Source organism: Phytophthora infestans, genomic scaffold (genome assembly GCF_000142945.1).
Source record: "Phytophthora infestans T30-4 supercont1.8 genomic scaffold, whole genome shotgun sequence".
Classification (NCBI taxonomy): Eukaryota; Oomycota; class Peronosporomycetes; order Peronosporales; family Peronosporaceae; genus Phytophthora; species Phytophthora infestans.
Window position 1 is genome coordinate 2105021 of NW_003303751.1, and position 18235 is coordinate 2123255.

Here is an 18235-nt window from a genome sequence, read left to right on the forward strand (position 1 = left end):
AATCGGCTGCTGGTTCAACAGGATCAAAAGGAGCTTACGATACGTCTGGGGAATGGTGACTTGTGGAGTCAAGAAACGGTCACGGAGTTGGTGACGTCGCACTCCCTCATCAGCGGTAGAGGCCGCCCGGGCCACAGACTTACGTGTCGAGAAGCTGCTGCGCAGCACGGCGCGCCGTCTCGGCAGGATCACGGAGCTCGAAGCCATAGTCGTGTCGCGACGGATTCGTGAGTGGCCGAGCCACGGGTCGTAAGAACTGGGGGCGGCTGCACGGATATCTGGTGGCTCTGAGCCATATCCAGGTCAGCGGTGATGACGCCCGAATTGAGACGATCCGTCTCTTCACATTGAGACGATAGGGGCGAAGCATCGTGCAAGCTGCGCACAGTGCCGTCTCGTCCTGGCAACGGATTTGATGCTCGAAGCACACGCTGTGATGGTATGCGGGGTCGATGATGGTTGATCTCGGGGAGGCTTGATTAGAGTGTGACTCACTGCTTATGGGATCATCCTGATCTGTATGCCCCTCTTCGAGGTCTTCAAACAGAGCGTCGGCTGCCTTGGGCGGCGTATGCGGCTACGGCGCGCTCAGAGTGTTACCCTTGTCGATGAGGCGGCTCATGGAGCGCGTGTCGTGACGGCGATGGTACTCGCGATGGTACTCCTTGTTTGAGTGAGGGGACGGATGGTGCTCTGAGAGCTGGCGCTAACTGTGAGCGACGGCCTAGGACCAGTTGGGGGCGGAGTCCGCGGGACGCGGACGAAGTTGGTCCGTGGGCCGAGATTGTAGAGTTGTGCATCCAAGATGCGACAGCGTTAATGTGGTCGTGAGCTGTGGATCAAGGCGTGAAAGGTAGTGACCTCTGACGTCTTGACAAGACAAGACCTTGCTGAGGAAGTTTCGAGAGCGTGTGAGCTCTCATCTTAGTGGGGGAGAGTGTAAGGGGGTTACACGGTTTGGGGCACACACAGGGTACGAAGTACCCGGCGAGGTAACAAACTGTGAGTACATAAGTTGGAGAGTTATTAATGTCCCTCGATATGTTGGCGGAAAGCCACACGTTACGCATTTGATTAGGTTTAACTATACTAGATAGTTCAACAGATACATTTAGCCCTAGGCGGCTTGGTCGCAATAAAGTAAATAAAACACTTCGGATTTTGAAGCAGAAGAGTTATTTCGAGTTAACCACTCTTGCGCGCTGGATTTAGGGCTATGCTAAAGTTCCTTAGGATAAGGAGCTTTGTATTAAGGACGCTTCGAGTCGAACATCCTCCTCTGACGCTAAAACTACAGCCGCCCCGCTGCACTAATAACGGATCATACTTTAGCACTCGTGAGCGGAGGAAACCCTCAAAATCCACAGGATTCCAAGTATTTATCCACAGCTTCGCGTCCCCACTCCACAACAACCGACGACATAGTACAAGCGGCAGGCACCGGAAGAGTCTGACAGCTGCAGCATATTCTACGTGGTCCACGCTTAGATGCAATCTACACCCGATGGTACACAACACTGAAAAGTGGCACTGCACAACCTCGTTCACAGGCGATAACAAGGCGAGGCCGAAAACCAAAGCGCAAGGGAAGTGCGCATACGAGCCAGAGAAGATGGCGAAGCAACGTAAGTGCCATGAAAAAATAGCAAGTTAAGACCGACAAAAGCGCGGGAGATCAAGGGACAGTGCGATGCCGCCGCTGACGACGTCTGCGAGCGATATGACGACAAGATGAGAGCGACCACAAGCAAGAAGTACGACAAGGAAATATTGAGGTGGGGCTAGGAACGCCGACACGTTGGAGTTCTTGTCTGTAGAGAGGGGCCCGAAGAGCCAAGGGCGGTGGTAGTGCGTCGTTATAGACAAGCAATAATGTAACTTTACGGAGGATGTATTGCGGTAGCACAAAGCGGTTAAAATGCCGATGTTGTGGTACAACATTGTAGTAGTCTCTGTCATGTAATCAAAATATCAAATGTTAAAGCACATACACATGTATATGTACGCCAGGTATTGAATAAGGTTCTTCCTACCCTTACCTGGTGCATTCGCGCCGCAAAACGTATCAAATGCGGCCATTACCAATACCCCGCAATGGTAGCTATCGATTTGAATATCCATATCGGATTCGTATTAGCGAATCCGATAGCGAGACTTAAGCAGTGCTGGTAAGAGTGGTGCTAGTGAAAGCGGCATCTCGAAAACCTTACCGCTAGCTTAGGCACATGAGATCGTACATGCCGATCTCGCATCGGTTAAGCCAGACCATAATCCTACACCAATGCACACCGTTGCAATTGATTGGCTGCAGGATTATCTCATTGGTCATGCCCAAGAACAGCTTGGCCCGATCTTTCGTGTTGGTCGAGACAGATCCATCAACCACAACACTGAGGCTTGTCGGTTTTATAGTGACGACGTTTGGTCGCGCCCAAAACAACGTGTCGAGAAGCATGGCAGTGGGTGCATCCCCAAGCGATCCTCTTGCTGTGAGCTCGAGAAACCCCATAAAAAGCAAGAGTAATAAGCTAGTGAAGTCCAAAGAAAGGTATTCATAGTGTGATCCGTAACTGAGAAGAAAATAGCGGAGTAGATTTCAGGTTTTCTTCTAGACTGAGACTTCTTTTAGCGGGAATGCAGGACTGACGTGCATACTGAGATCGACGCTTGAATTTTAAGATAGCGTCTTTGTGACCGCATCGACGGCTTTGGCTCATCGCTTCATAGTTGTAATAGTAGAAGTATACATGATACCTATGCTATCAATCTCCAGGTCGGTATCTTTTTCAGGATGCCCAATCTCCTTCTGCTAAAGCGCGCTCACCTTCTACTCACATCGTCTGATAAGCGCCCATGGCAAAATGTAGGTCACGTCATCGAGTGGGAAAATTTCTCGGTTGGGTGGGCACCTTCTTTAGCATGTAGTCCGAAATTTTGGGCGTTTTGTCAAAGCAAAACCTCCGGTAGCTCTTGCACATCATCGCTGGATAGTTTGTTGGTGTGGTCGAGAAACCCGCTGCCAGATTTGTATTTTCCTGAGCACTGTTTTGATTATTAACGATTTCGTCGCTTGCTGCTATTTCCGGATTTAGCAGGCTATTTTGGACCTTGAACCTCTGCATTCATCATGTCCTCCGCGACACTCTGGGCTTTTCCTCCTTCCGTCGCCAGCACAGCATTCAGCGCGTTCACTTACGCGATACCTTGCACTGTGCAGCTGTTGGTGGCATCAGGGACGCCCCCCCCCCCCGCGCCGCTTGAAGACCGGGGGCCGCCGTCGCCTTCCACGCTCGTGCTGTTCGGCTGGAGAGACGCAACCTTATCATCACGGGGGAATTCCGGCTCGATGAATTTGTGCAGGCTTATGAATAGGGATTGATGAGCCACCCGCCCAACCCACGTCTTCTGTGAGCTCAGAATCGGACATTTTTTCAGAAAAGCTTCGATACTTTTACATTAATACAATATTTCCGAAGAATAACATTTGCCACTTGCACTTAAATTGTCAAAATACTCAATGTCTCGCCCTGCATACGGTTTCATCCTGTGTTTGGCCCCGCCCCCTTTTCTCCGCTTGCCCTCGGACCCGACTTCATCCAGACGATGCCAGTACTTCTTCTTCCACTCCCTCAGGGTTACCTCCGGCACCTCTAACTCGCAAACAGTATCCAGCACTGTCCACGCAGGGCTCACCTTCCACCTCTTAAGCAGCTCTATCCTCTCTCTTTAAGTTCTCTGAGTACTCGCGCGCTTTGCTATCGCTGGTTTGCACTTCCAATTATGATTTATATAGCAGCACTTTAGAGCCACACGTTTGGTGTATCAGATTTTCTCAGTCTTACCGGTATTAAAAAAACAGTATCTTACAAGGCTTGACTTATTTAAAAAGTTTACAATACTCGGTGCCTCCCGAACGCCACTCTCGTCCGAGTGCTCCGGCTGCGGGTCCGATACTGTCCTCGTGCTTGAGATTGCACTTGACCTTGGGTCTGGCGGTGATGCTGCCGCCCAGGCCTGGAATCAGGGCGAGCTCGCTTGTCTTGCGGGCCGCCTAGACCTGTTAGAGCGTGAGGTCGCGAGCCTGCATCTGCGGGTGAACCGCCGGGCCTCTTCGACCGATCTGGACGAGGCCTTCCGCATGATCAGACGGATCGAGGCTCTTTTGCCACGTCCGGAGCCGCCTTCGACGCACTCCCAGACGTACGCGTATGGTGCGTACCCGGCGTACTCAGCGTACTCGGCGTATGGATCCGGATCCGTTCGTACGGGGCCCCTCCTGCGTACGGTCTTGACCGCAGCTTTGCCGTCCAGACCGAGGCTTGGGCGCCTGCTCCGACGCCCTCGTCTACGTCTGTGGCCCGCCCTCGCTTTGAGGAGCTGGGCCAAGGTGGGTCTGCGAGTGAGCAACCCCCTGCATATCAAAGTACCGCTTAAGACGTCCAACACAGAACGTCGGGTGCGTCGTCATTGACTTAGGCAGGTCGATGGTGTACGACGCACCATGTCTGGCCAGGACTACAAATGGTCCGATGAAGCGGTGCTTCAGCTTGTTGCTGCCGACAGAGCTGACAGTGTCAAGAGGTAGGTTCCTCCTGTCTAGTAACACTAAGCCCCTCCACTTTAAATACACTTAAGTTTCCTCTTCCATGTTTGTCCGAGTACTCCTTTTGTCTCTCCTGGGCCGCTGCCATGGCATCGCGGACCCTGCTTACAATGCTCAGCCTGTGTCCATAAAGGATTCCACTTGTTTCCGCAACGAAACCGGTCTCACATCCGAGACCTGGGAGGAAAGGGCTTTCCGAGTCCTCCCCCCACTTAGAATAGAGGAGTCAGTGTCTTCTCGAAGAGTGAGAGGCACTCTGGGTAGAACAGCGTGAACCCCGTGGACGCGTGCACCTTGTTGTTGAGCACAAATTCAACAACTGGAAGCTGCGTCGACCACGTAAGTGGTGCTGCCGCGCCCACACTGCGCAGGGTGTCCTCGGGCACTCGATTGACGAGCTCTGTCTGGCCGTCTGTCTGCAGATGGTCCGCAGTGGACATCTGCAGACGAGTTCCCAGTAAAGGAAACAGCGTTTTCCAAAACGCAGCCGTGAACCGCGGGTCTCGGTCCGAGACAATCGTCTCCGAGAGACCGTGATAGCGGAGCACGCCATCAACGAACAGCGGTATGCTCGCCCGTAACAGTGACGGAACCGGAGCAAGATGTACCATCTTGCTCAGCCGACACACGAACACCAAAATTCCGGTGTTGCCGTGTCCGTCGGCGGGAAGCCCAAAGATGAAGTCAAGCCTCATCGACTTCCAACAGTCAGCCGGTACGGGCAGGCTCTGTAGTGGAGCCGAAGAGTGCCCTGCGGGTTTGACCCGCTGACATGTTTCACATGTCTTAACGTATTGGGCGACCCGCTTGTACATGTGGGTCCACCAGAAGGCCTGAGAGGCCGACAGAAATGTCTTCTCGCGGCCCAAGTGGCCGCTGGAGGGCGCGTCGTGCGCCTCCGCGAGGATATCGAACTTCGGATACTCGTCGTTGGGTTCGACCACTCGTGGAGGTTCATTGGGCTCCACCCGGTAATCGAGAAGGCCATCCTTCAACTCATATCGGTGGAGCCGTGAGCGCTGTCGCGACGAGAGCCAGTCAGACTTCGCGCTCGTTCCTGCCGTGAGGAACTTGACGATAGGCGCGACAGCCTCATCGTCCCGATACGCCATGCGTATCCGATCATATAGATCCGTTGTCACCCGTGTGATGTGGGCCAACGCATAGTCAGGACGCCGAGAGAGGGCGTCCGCAAGCACGTTGAGCTTGCCCGGCTTGTATTCGACGCGGAAGTTGTACTCGCGAAGAATGACAGCCACATCGCCATCCTTTGGGAGAGGTGAGGCGAGTTAGTCGCCGTCCCCAAGGACGCGTGGTCTGTGTAGATCACGAAGGGCCGGGAGCCCAGAAGGTGAGCACGAAACTTCACAAGGGCATATTTCATTGCCAGGAGCTCCTTGTCGTGGGCAGGGTAGTTCCGTTCGGCGGCTTTGAGCTGCCTGGACTGGAACGGGATGACTCGTTCGTGTCCAGCTGTGTCGGCCTGCAGCAATGCACACCCGGTGGCGTAATCGAAGGCATCGCGGACGACGCTAAACGGCTTCGTCTCGTCCGGAAGGGCCAGGACAGGGGCCTCTTGGAGACTGGCCTTGATGCTATCAAAAGCATCCTGGTGCTCTTGTTCCCAGCGCCAGTCGACGTCCTTCTGAAGGAGGCCCGACAAGGGCTCAGCAAAGCCCGCGTACCCCGCACTGTACTTGTGAAGGTAGTTGGCCAAGCCCAACCACTTTCGGAGATCTATCTGGAATCGGGGCGTTGGTCATGCTGCTATGGTCTTGACCAGGTCTGGGTCGGCCCGAACGCCCACGATGCTATCGAAGCAACCGAGAACTTTAATCACTGGTGACGCGAAAACGCACTTGTCGATGTTGGCGTAGAGCTTGTTTGCTCGCATTACGTCCAACACTCGACGAAGGTGTCCTAGATGCACCTCCATGGCCGTCTTGCCTCCCTTGGCACGGCTATGGACGAATATGTCGTCGAAGTACGTCTGTCCGAAGGTACGCAAAGGGCAGAGCAATTGCGTCACCAGGCGGTTGAACGTCGCCGGGGTGTTCGACAAGCCCTGCGGCATGACGAGCCACTTCCAAAGCATACCGCTTGAAGTACTCACCGCGGTGAGCGGGATGTCGCTCTCTCGCATCAGGATCTGGTAGTATCCGTCTACCAAATCCAGCGCACTGTACAGTACGCTCCCGGCCATGTAGTTTCACAACACATCCTTTCGTGGGATTGGTGTTTGGGCCGGCACCGTCGCGTTGTTCAGCTTGTTATAAGCATGAGCTAGACACCACTTTCCGTTCGGCTTCCGAACGCAGAAAGTTGGCGTCGAGCGCGGGGATTTCGACTCCCGCACCATGTCTGCCTTCGCGTTCGCGGCGAAGAAGGCATCAATTACCTCGCACTGTTCGCGCGGGAGAGGCCATTGCCTCGTGACACAATACTTTGTGCCAGGCACGAGATCAATCTCATGCCGTACACCTCGATCCGGTGGGGGTTGGGTCGGTGGGTGCTTGTTCACCACGTCCGCATACTCCGTCACCAAAGGATACACCGGATCCTTGGGGTTCTTAAGAATATCAGAACTCAAGCGCGTCTGACGCTGCTTGTTTAGGTCTTCCAGGACGTTCTCGTCCAAGACGGAGGAGGGGTTCAGCTCCTCCCGAGTGGTCTCAGGTATCATGAGCATCATCTCAGCATCTTTTCCAGCCTTGATGTTGGCCAGGAAAGACTCAACCGTCATTTCCTCGAGGCTCAGTATCCCTGCAACCTCTGGCGACGGTTCCAAGTGGACACCAGATGCCTTGACGGGTAAACCGGTCTCGCCATCGAAGATGTGATAACGCTCTTCCACCGGCCTTGTCGGAGGAGTCCCGACCCTGGACTCCGAGTTGCTTGAAGCGACGTCGATCTGAACGACGTTCGGATCCGACTTGTGGCGGCGGCGGCGGCGGCGTCATCGTCGACGGCGACCGTGACGTGGAGCATTGCTACCCACGTCTGGGGATGTCGGAGCTCCGACATCCGAGGCACTCGCGGCCTCGTGTGGTACTATGGTACCCACACAGGAAGCGTATCCAACGTCTTCCTCTTCAATTAAGGTCTGGACGACCGTGTGTGGAGCTCTGTTACCCACCTTGAACGCACTATTGTCAGTGTTCGAGACAGCTGCAGTTGTCTGCGGAACTATGCTACCCGCTTGTGGACCTAAGTTGCCCACTTGGCCAGCGCCGCCTCTGGGCGCTGCCACCATCAAAACATCCTCGGAGTCGTAATATACGTCGACGACTCCCAAGCATCTGCTGGAAGCTTTGGTACCCTGGCAACTCTTGTGATCGCCCCGGGTCCTGACAGAGGTGAGAACATGACTTACATATGCTCTGTCGGACTGCGCAGGGCGGCTGGCACCAATTGCCTTGCCTCGCCAGTCGATCCAGGGCTCGTGCTTCTCAAGCCAGGGCATGCCCAGGATCATATCATATGGATCCATATCGATAACAGTGAACTGTTCGAGGCTGTCAAATTCTTCAAACTTGACGGTCAGATCCACTTTAACGTTGGGGACAGTGACGACCTTCCCGTCGGCCAGTCGCACTGACCCCGTCCCGTTGCCCTTGCTTTCTCTCAAAGCATCGGACAACTTGTTGCTATTACGAGCAGCCGTCTGGCGGCGTGCGAAATTCTTTGACGCCCCAGAATCGATCAAGATTCTAAAGGGATGATTGTATCCCCGTACACATCCGTGTACTACGAGGAACCCGCCGCTGCTCTTCGTTGATTAAAAGTGCGAAGGCCCTCAGGGGCTAAGTCCCCGTGGTACGCGCCACCCGCGCACCCATCAAGAAAACTTAGTTCTTCCCCAGTAGGGCGCCCCGCCCCTACTGGCTCCCGGAGTTCCCCTGTCCCCGGTACCCTCGCTTCTGCCAGCGACCCTTGAGGACGGGCTTGGGGAAAGACCGTTTGCGGAGTCTTTCCGCGGGACAGTCGCGCTTGAAGTGGCCCATCTTCCCGCGGCCGAAGCAGCGAATGTCCCGCTGTTCGGCGGACCCGAGTTCCATGGGAGCTGGTCCGTTGGGGCTTGCTCAACCGGGAGCCCCCAGGCCACGCTGAGGTCGGCGTACGCGCCTGGCGATGGCTGTACTCTTCTTGAAAAGCCACTTGCATCGCCTCTTCAAGGGTGTTTGACTGCACTCGGAACAGCTGAGTCCGTGCGGGGCCCACTCGAAGGCCGTCCATGAACACAGTCATCTTAATGTGTTCGTTGAGTGGGTTTCCCACTAGGGACGCCGTGAGCTCCCGTATCTCTTGCAAGTACTCGTGCAGCTCACGCCTCCCTTGTTTGCACGAGAGGAAGCGCGAACGCAGGCGGTACTCGTAGCTCGCCGGAAGGAACGCGGCTCGGAGCTGCTCACACAGCTGAGCCCAGGATGTGAAACATCCAGGGGGTGCTGCTTCCCGTGTGTACACCCAACTCTGAGCACGGTCGCTAAGGTTGGAGAGTGCAAAAGCAACACGCAGTTGCTCTGTCGCCATCAGAGCCGCGTCCATCGCGAGCTCTACTTCTCGGACCCAGAAGTGAAGGTTCTCGCCTTCCTTCCCTTCATACGGCTTAACCTTCAGCCGTATTGGCTTCGGGTGAGGCGGATTTGCTTCCGCCGCCAGAGCCTGCAGGTTCTCCCGCACCTGCGCGATGAGGCCCTGCTCGTACGCGTTGAACGCATTGACGCGCTCGAGCTGCTCGGCCGGTGTTGACACCACCAGGCTCTGCAGGGTCTCCATCGCGAAGATGCCTGCCATCTTCCGAACCGACTCGAACTGAGAGTCGTTCAGATGGGAGAAGTCGTTCCTATCCATGGCAACGAGCTTCGGAGAGGTTCAGGTAGTCTACCCGCGGTGGCGTGGTTTGACTACAAGTGCAACCAAGTGTGCCGGGGTCACACAGCACCTTGCGCTAAGAGGAAGTTAGCTTCCGAGAGTATACAAACTCTCAGTGAACGGCAGCTCACAGATCCCCTCTTTATCAAAAGAGAGCGAAGCGACCTATTAAAGGTAGAATGTAAACTGAGTATATTTATAGGTAGATAAAGCTTGGGTTTAATACAAACTATAAGTCACATATAGAAATGCAATGTCATCAACCAGTGGTTGGCTTTGGACGATCTTGGTACCTTGTACCAATTATCCCAAAGTATGACGTGTCACACTTCATGTAACCAGGGGTACACTTAGGGCTACGTACCCCGCTACAATACCGGTACCACAATACAATTATGACTAATTAGCGAGAGCGGTGTACCGTACTTAGCTGAGGTGGATGGTTCGAACGACACGCATGAAATTTATACATTTATCACTTACGTCCGTCAATACAACGGCCCTGTGTAGGCTATAATAGTACCCCTGCTTGAGGGTGGGGTACTAATGTAACCCCCCATGGGCATAATTACACGCATTGGTTTTGACATTAAATAATGTTGGCCTAATAAATTACCAGGTTTTAATTCATGGAAAATCTTTCCTCTGAAATATTTTTTTGAGAATACATATATTCACCACGACAAAATAGGAATAATACACTCATACAAACGTTTAGCACACAGAAACTCAGTGTGCCACTCAGATAAGAATTTAGGTGTGACCTGTCCACGTCCTGGATTCTTATCCGCCACGTCCTGACCATCCATTCAGTGTATCCATAGTGGATGTCACTGATTGGATGGATTCTATCGCGGTGGCTGGGCACACTTCCCTCATTCCGCATTTTACCTGCTACCGAACAACCAACCTCAGCGCGACGTGCCTCGGCGGCTGCTGGCACGGCGGCACCCCCAAGGATTGCTTCCAACACTACTGTTTGCGCTACGCCTCGTTACGACTACGGCTTCCTTGACATACAACCAACCTCAGCGCGACGTGCCTCGGCTGCAGCTGGCACGGCGGCGCCCCCAAGGATTGCTACCGACACTACTGTTTGCGCTACGCCTCATTGGTGATAGGTGTGAGGTGTGAGCTTGGTGGCTTGTGCTGAACGTGTTGAAGGGCTATCCCGTGTACCGTTCTAGCTGATGGCAACTGGCTCGCACCATGGGCTTGTTGCTGTGCTGGCGTGTTCAAACCTTAAAGAAAAGCTTGCATACTGTATTTAATTTTGTTATCGATTAATAAATCAAAATACATGTAGATGCAACTTGTTCCTTCTGTTTAATCTTCTTCAGCTTCAGCTTCGATGTAGGCTCGCTCGACTTTGCGGCGCTTGCGGTGCCGGTACTTCTTCAACTTCCCGGAAGGAAGATTAGATGCTGGTTTCCAGGTAGGCTCCCAGGTGGTTAGGAACTCCACCCTTCCATTAATACGTCTGTCTTCCAAAATGGCTCCCATTTGGTAGGTCGGACGTCCTTGAAGGCCTACCTCACTTGGTAGGACCCACTCTACCTCACCCGCATCATTGGGTTGTAGCTTCGACCAGGCGGACCTTGGTGATGCGCGGGTGAGAAACCGCATCAAGCAGTCGCTCGATTGTGTCCCCGGTATTTGAGGGCGCTCCCGCTTGAATAAGGCCCCATGACCTCAAATACCGGGCGGCTACCTCATCCAACCTCCCCCACCCACGTTCTTTTAGATACTGCTTGCACCAGTCGAAAAAAGCCTTGAACGCGGACGGGGGAGCTTGAGTGTTGATTAAGGTGGCCATCGTTGTAGAGAAAGTTGGAGAATGCAGAGCTGTTGCTTGCGTTGAGCATATCCGTTTCACACTTTAAAAAATGTAACGGAAACGAATTGCTGTACTTTTGAATTAAGAACTAGCTTGTACTTAATGCATGTCCATTGGTTCGAGGGCGGCCCGGAGGAAGGCGGTTCATGCTCAACGTAGCTTGTCGTTTTCTTTGCGTAGCCGAACGGTTGACAAGTGTCCGTTTGCCATCCAACCCGGTGTAGTGTTTGACCTGCAAAGCAAATACGACGTGGATACAAATGGCGAACTTGAAGCTGTACTTGCATCCACAGGTTTGGAGACGAACATCCACATACCAACCACCTTCAGGTTGGCCTTCAGCTTCCATTCTTGCATAGTTATCTCCCATCTGCGCCGAAACGGGAGCTACCTCACGACTTCGGCCCAACTCCGGTAAGTATACGCGTTGGGCCCCGCATGATACCACACGAACCACATTCGGGTTTGGAAATACAAGCAAGAACTCGATACTAGATCGGGTCGGCGTCATATCCCGTAGCAAGCCACCGAGTCGAAAATCTTTCACACGAGCCTTTAACTGCTGTGTGGCTTGGGGGGATTCCTTAACCGGTCGTGGCGTGACTGACTGATGACTGCAACAGTCCGCCAGCAAGTGGATCAGCGTTCCAATCTTGTGCTTCGAACGGAGCGTGTAGTCCCTCTTGATCAAACGGTTAAACTGCTCAACGGGATTGTTGGTCGTCGCATAACCAATTGGGGTATGAAAGCATTGTCAGCGGTTGAACGAGCTTGTAACCCAAATGGCCTCGAAGTAACTCCGAAACGCCAACAACTGTTCTTCAACAGACCACTTAGCAAGTACTGTCAAGCGCAGTCCGTCATAGGCACTTTGACTTGACGCGAAGTGAAGGTCGTAAATGTCAGCGACAACCTGCTCGCGCAGCGCAACTGGTACCGCTTTAAGTCGCTCATGTACCTTGGACATTACGTGGTAGAAACACATCAAGTAGGTCAGATCTGAGTCCATCCCGAAAATCTGGGTAACGGCATTAAGCTGCCCAGCTTCAGCATCGGCCATCACGTATTTCAGGGACAGTTGATGACCAGTAACCACAGTAAACATTTTGCGAAGAGCCGAAAGCGCCTTTACATAAAGGCTTTCCAACCGCTGATACGTGACGAAGAGAGCCACAAGATGAAACGATCGTCCTCGATCCGAAATGCCGCAGACAATTACAGGATATCCCACATGGTTCAACTTGAAGGTTCCGTCCATGTGAAAGACGAACGATGTCGGATCCCGCACGACGTTTCGTAACAGACACGTGGTCGTCAATCCGACCAGGAAGGGGTTTTCGTCAGAGCCATTACCCACATCTGGTTTTCCGTCACTGTTACGTTTCCACCCAAATAAAAACGGCTGCGTTCCGACGTGGAGGGACCAAACTCCAACTGACCAATTTGGTCCAGAGCGACATTATAATCGTCCGTGCGACGCAACTTCTTTTTCGTAAAGTTACTGACAAACCACTGCACCTGGCGTACGTTGGCATTTCTTCCTCTGTTAACCCGAAACGCCGGCTCATACCCATGCGGATTCGTGCTGGCTTCAGCCCCTGGGTTGCCATTTCGCGGCTGTAGTCCTTGAGTCGCGGAGTAAGCTGGGGCTTGCGTGGGTCTCGGACGAGGGTTTCGTGATCGCCATGCTCCATGACGGTTACTCGATTCAGCTCTTGACAAATGAGAGTCTTACCTGACCACGGACAGGCGTCATACGGTGTGACAGCCTTGCACGTTTCCGACGAACACCTGAGCAGCTGGTATCGCATCTTATGCGGCCTTGTCAGGGCACACACGGCACATGGAATCAAGTGGCTCTTCACGATGATGAAGAACTTCAAGTCCTCGACTAGAAGCTGAGCATCTTCCTGAGCCATGTCACTGCACACAGTTTTCCAGGTGTATGTAGGAGGCATCTTGAGGCAGAAGGATGGAGGGTGGAGCTCTTGGGCTGCGTAGGGGGCTGCAGTTTTTAAATGGCTAGTGTTCTATGGCTGCTCATAGCCCAGTTGCTACGTTTTAATTGGTAAAAATGTGGTTAATTCTTGAAATTGATTCGTTGATAATGAGTGGTGTGCTACCACCAAGATTTGGCGTGACGCTCCGTATCACAGTGTGCCACGTATTTAATTAGTGTGGTGTATAATGTTGTTGATGTGCACCCCGCATGCATTATGTGCTGACACATATTCTGTGTGCGTAGCCGTAAATCTGTGTGTTTCCCAGGTTCTGTCATTCACCAAGCGTTTCCTGCGTTGCAAATTGCAACGCAACTTGCAATGTGCGTAAATTCAGTTTGAAAAAGCCCTATCTTTAATTACCAAACGCAATCATTATGTACTAATGCCGTGCTAAGCCCGGTGAAGCTCTGGATATTACGGTATTTTCAAAGAGTAATAACTAGTGCGGAATGAAGGACTTTTTAGAAGGAAAAAAGGAGAAAAATTGCGATTTAACTAAGACTTCCAGTCTAGAAGAAGACATCAACAAACCGAGCGAGAATGATTCTCATTCATTTGAGTGGCTATCCCCGAACTTCGGAAACTTGAAAACAAGCTGGTACCCTAACTTAAGAAAGTACTGTATTTTAAAGAAGAGCTGTAACAATTTTTCCACAGCATTATGGTTTCTTAATCTGTTCGATCCTCAATTGCATGAAGTCTTTGGGTTTCTGCCAGCGCGTCACGACTTGGAGAAAAATACTCCAAAAGCTTTTCGTAAGTGGGGCCATGGAATACAACTGCGATAACGTTTTCACTCGAGTGACGGCGACATAGAAAGATGAACGCTGAGGAATCCTGCGAGTCAGATGACGAAGCGGAGCAAGAATCATTTTCTCTACTGTCAGTCCTTGGCACTTCTCAGTGGTCAATGAGTACGCCAACACAAGAGAAACTTGGCAAATTGAGATAGAGAATGAGCGATCTGGCTGCCGAATTCGGACACCACATTCTGTCCTTTTGCATACGGGAACGACACCAAGTGGTAAAGTCGACACAAATGACTGAGAAGCGTAATCCTTCAACTTCACAAACACCACATCTGGAGGCAACGAGTGACAGTACCATTCGCAATTCGCACTTGCACGACGTCATCTTGCGAGGGGATTATGGCGACGACAGTTCCAATTCACCCATTTGCCAATTTAAACGTTGTGGACACGTTTTTTGTGCATTGTACCGTCGATCCCAGTGCAATCTCCAAATTAATAGGCATTCCACATGTTTTATCGTCCTGAATACTGCCAAGTGACTTCCGCTGAAACTTTGGAAGTTGGTGAAATTGATCAATTCGGATGTATTGCTAACAAGGACGAAAGCGGTGGCTGAAGTCGAAATCCTGTCGATGAACGAAGCGAGACGGCCTCGATAGGAATCCTATTAGTATTCATCAATTCCCTTCTTTAAATCATGTAGCCTTCATGTACTGTACCACCCACCATCGGTGGTATCGTATATTGGAGCAACATCCACCTAAAACCAGATAGCGTGAATGTTGACCCAGGCGGCTTGGAACGACATTCACCAGTGCTTTTTATGCTTTACCGTAGTTTATTAGGTGCTCCGTCCTTTTAGCCTATCACTTGCAAGCCACTATACTTTTAATAATTACAAATGTAGCACCCTAATATTTTATAGAGGATCGTCGACCGCCCCTAAAACTCTGGATATGAATATCCAGAGAATAATCAGGCTGATTGGATGCCGATGTAAGAAACAGTGCACGCTGAACGCCCGCATTCCCGGGCCCCATTTTTTTCGCCAGCGCCAACGACTCCATTCCAGTGTACCAGTACCGTACATGTGCATACACGCACTCCTCTCGGCTTGGAATCGCAGGTATGTTTAAGTTTCCACGACACCGGAACACTTCACTTCCTGACCCGAAGTGCATTGCAAGCTGCAATGCAACGTGCTGCATTAGTTTGGTTCGAGCAATACCTGCGGACCGTAGGCTACGGTGCCAGCTTCAGGCGATACGCAAGACGATGCCAGAATCTATAGCGAGATTTGCTGTAGCATGTTGAAGCGCAAGATCATGCAAGTCTTGGTCTGATACTGTACCGGGTGTCGGTTGTCACGAAGTTTGTTTACCAGTACAATAGACTAGAGTATATTACTCTATTTTAGAGTTAGCCAGCCGAAGCCCATCGAAACCTTTTGACCAAGCACAGTGCGACTTCTGCTTCGAGGATCCCATCTCCTCAAGCAGCAACACAACTGGAGGGCCGACTTGGACTCGAACACAGGGTTGCATACTCATTCTGGTGGGCTTTGCCGGTCTTGATTCCAGCGTTGCCTACAGCGTCGCATCCCCTCGTCAGAAATTCGTCCAGCTGGATGCACATCGTCTTGGCGTCCATTCACTTGCTCTCTCGCGCCGGCATCAAACTATTAATATCTCGGTCGTGAACTGCAACGCTTCGGCGAGCGATGACAACGGCTCGTTGCCACCCAGCACTGCCATTATTCGGACAAGGGCTTTTGAAGTGCTTTCAAAAAGCCCCACCTCTGTCATCCATGTGGTGTACATAATCCAGCCCATCTGGTTACGATATCCTGAGCTTTGTATGCTCCTCCAAAGGTCGTGACACTCGCTCAGTCACCAACCCGGGACTACTGCACCCAAAAGCATATCTTGTCCTGCGCCCCACGTTGTAGTATCCTCATTCGGGAATTCGCCGTGGGAGCAGCAAGACCGTCACTCTCCATGCTTCGATCCCAGCGCCTTCTTGTCGGCCGCCGTGTGGGCTCAAGCCTCACGCGCGTGCAGACGCGCGACGCTAGCACCATCAAGAAGCTCATGGCCGCGAACCGCGGCGAGATCGCCACGCGTATCATGCGCGCCGGCAACGAGCTGGGTCTCCGTACCGTGGGCATCTTCTCCAAGGAGGACCGTTTCACGCAGCACCGCTACAAGGCGGACGAGAGTTTCCTCGTAGGTGCGGATAAGTCTCCCGTAGGCGCGTACCTAGACATCAACAGCATCATTCAGATCGCTAAGGAGAACAACATCGACGCTATCCATCCGGGCTACGGCTTCCTCAGTGAGAACGTGGGTTTCGCTGAGCAATGCGCTAAGAACGGCATTAAGTTCGTGGGTCCCACACCCGAGAACCTGCAGCGGTTCGGTGACAAGACCGCTGCGCGTGAGATCGCCATCGAACAGAAAGTTCCGGTGGTGCCAGGCACGGACGGACCTGTGCACAACCTCGACGAGGCGCGCGCCTTCATCGACTCGGGTGTAGGTTACCCCGTGATCATTAAGGCCAGCATGGGAGGCGGTGGCCGTGGTATGCGCGTGGTCAACAGCGCCGAGGAGCTCGAGGAGAACTTCGAGCGAGCCAGCTCCGAAGCCCTGGCTGCTTTCGGTGACGGTACTGTCTTCATCGAGCGGTACGTGGACCGCCCACGCCACATTGAAGTCCAGATCTTGGGTGACGGTAAGGGAAACGTCGTGCACCTGTACCACCGTGACTGTAGTGTGCAACGTCGTCATCAAAAGGTGTTGGAGACGGCCCCAGCTGTGGGTCTGGACCCCAAGACGGAGAAGGCTATGATCGATGACGCAGTGCGTCTCACCAGTGCTGCCAAGTACCTGAACGCCGGTACAGTAGAGTTCCTGGTGGACCAACAAGGACGTCACTACTTCATCGAAGTGAACCCTCGTATCCAGGTCGAGCACACGATCACTGAGGAGATCACAGGCATCGACTTGGTGCAGAGTCAGATCCGTATCGCTGGTGGCGAGACCTTTAAGGATCTGGGATTGAGTCAGGACAAGATCAAGCCTCGTGGCCATGCCATGCAGTGCCGTGTGACCACGGAGAACCCGAGCACGGGCTTCCAGCCGGACTCTGGAGTCATTGAGGTATTCCGTAGCCCCGGTGGCATGGGCATCCGTCTGGATGACGGTCCTGGCTTCGTCGGTGCTCACATTACGCCTCACTATGACTCTCTACTCGTCAAGGTGACTGCTCGTGCGCTGGATCGTGGTGACTGTGCGCACAAGCTGAAGCGTGCGTTGTCCGAGTTCCGTGTACGTGGCGTGACTACCAACAAGAGCTTCTTGGCCAATGTATTGAACCATCCAGACTTTATCAAGGGTGTTGTGGACACGAGCTTCATTGCCAAGAACCCAGCTCTACTGGAGCCGTCGAAATCCACTAACCGTGGCCAGAAGATGCTGAAATACATCGGAAACACCATCGTTAACGGCCCGGAGAAGGCGTTGGGTGCCACTGGTCCCTCTCCGTCGAAGGTGGACCCGATTATTCCGACGCTAACTGCTCCTCCTGCTTCCAAGGACAAGTCTCTGCGTCAGATCTACGTCGAGCAAGGCCCCGAAGCCTTCGCCAAGGCTGTACGTGCCAAGAAGGGTCTGCTATTGACGGACACGACGTGGCGTGATGCTCACCAGTCGCTGCTGGCGACACGTATGCGTACACGTGACATGCTAGCTGTTGCTCCTGCGACTTCTATCGCTATGCGTGACGCCTTCTCGCTCGAGATGTGGGGCGGAGCGACGTTCGATGTGTCGATGCGTTTCCTGCGTGAAGACCCGTGGGACCGTCTTGCTATTCTTCGAGAAGCTGTGCCGGACATCCCGTTCCAGATGCTGCTCCGTGGTGCCAATGCTGTTGGCTACACGAGCTACCCGGACAATGTGGTGTACAAGTTCTGTGAGAAGGCCCAAGCTACAGGCATGGACGTCTTCCGTGTGTTTGACTCGCTTAACTACATGGAGAACATGAAGCTGGGCATTGACGCTGTCGGAGCTGCTGGCGGTATCATTGAGGCTGCCATGTGCTACACTGGAGATGTCTCGGACCCTACCCAGTGGCCCGTACAACTTGGAGTACTACTTGGACTTCGTGC

At 52.9% G+C, this 18235-nt stretch overlaps 1 protein-coding gene across 1 annotated transcript; it reads left to right on the top strand.

The window, feature by feature from the left end:
• Nucleotides 1–16036: 16036 nt before the first annotated feature.
• PITG_06448 (pyruvate carboxylase, mitochondrial precursor) lies at nt 16037–18111 on the top strand (the record flags this gene model as incomplete). Its single annotated transcript, XM_002998520.1, has 2 exons — nt 16037–18034; nt 18105–18111. The coding sequence occupies 2 exons, from the start codon at nt 16068–16070 to the stop codon at nt 18109–18111; spliced, it is 1974 nt and encodes a 657-aa protein (XP_002998566.1).
• Nucleotides 18112–18235: the final 124 nt, after the last annotated feature.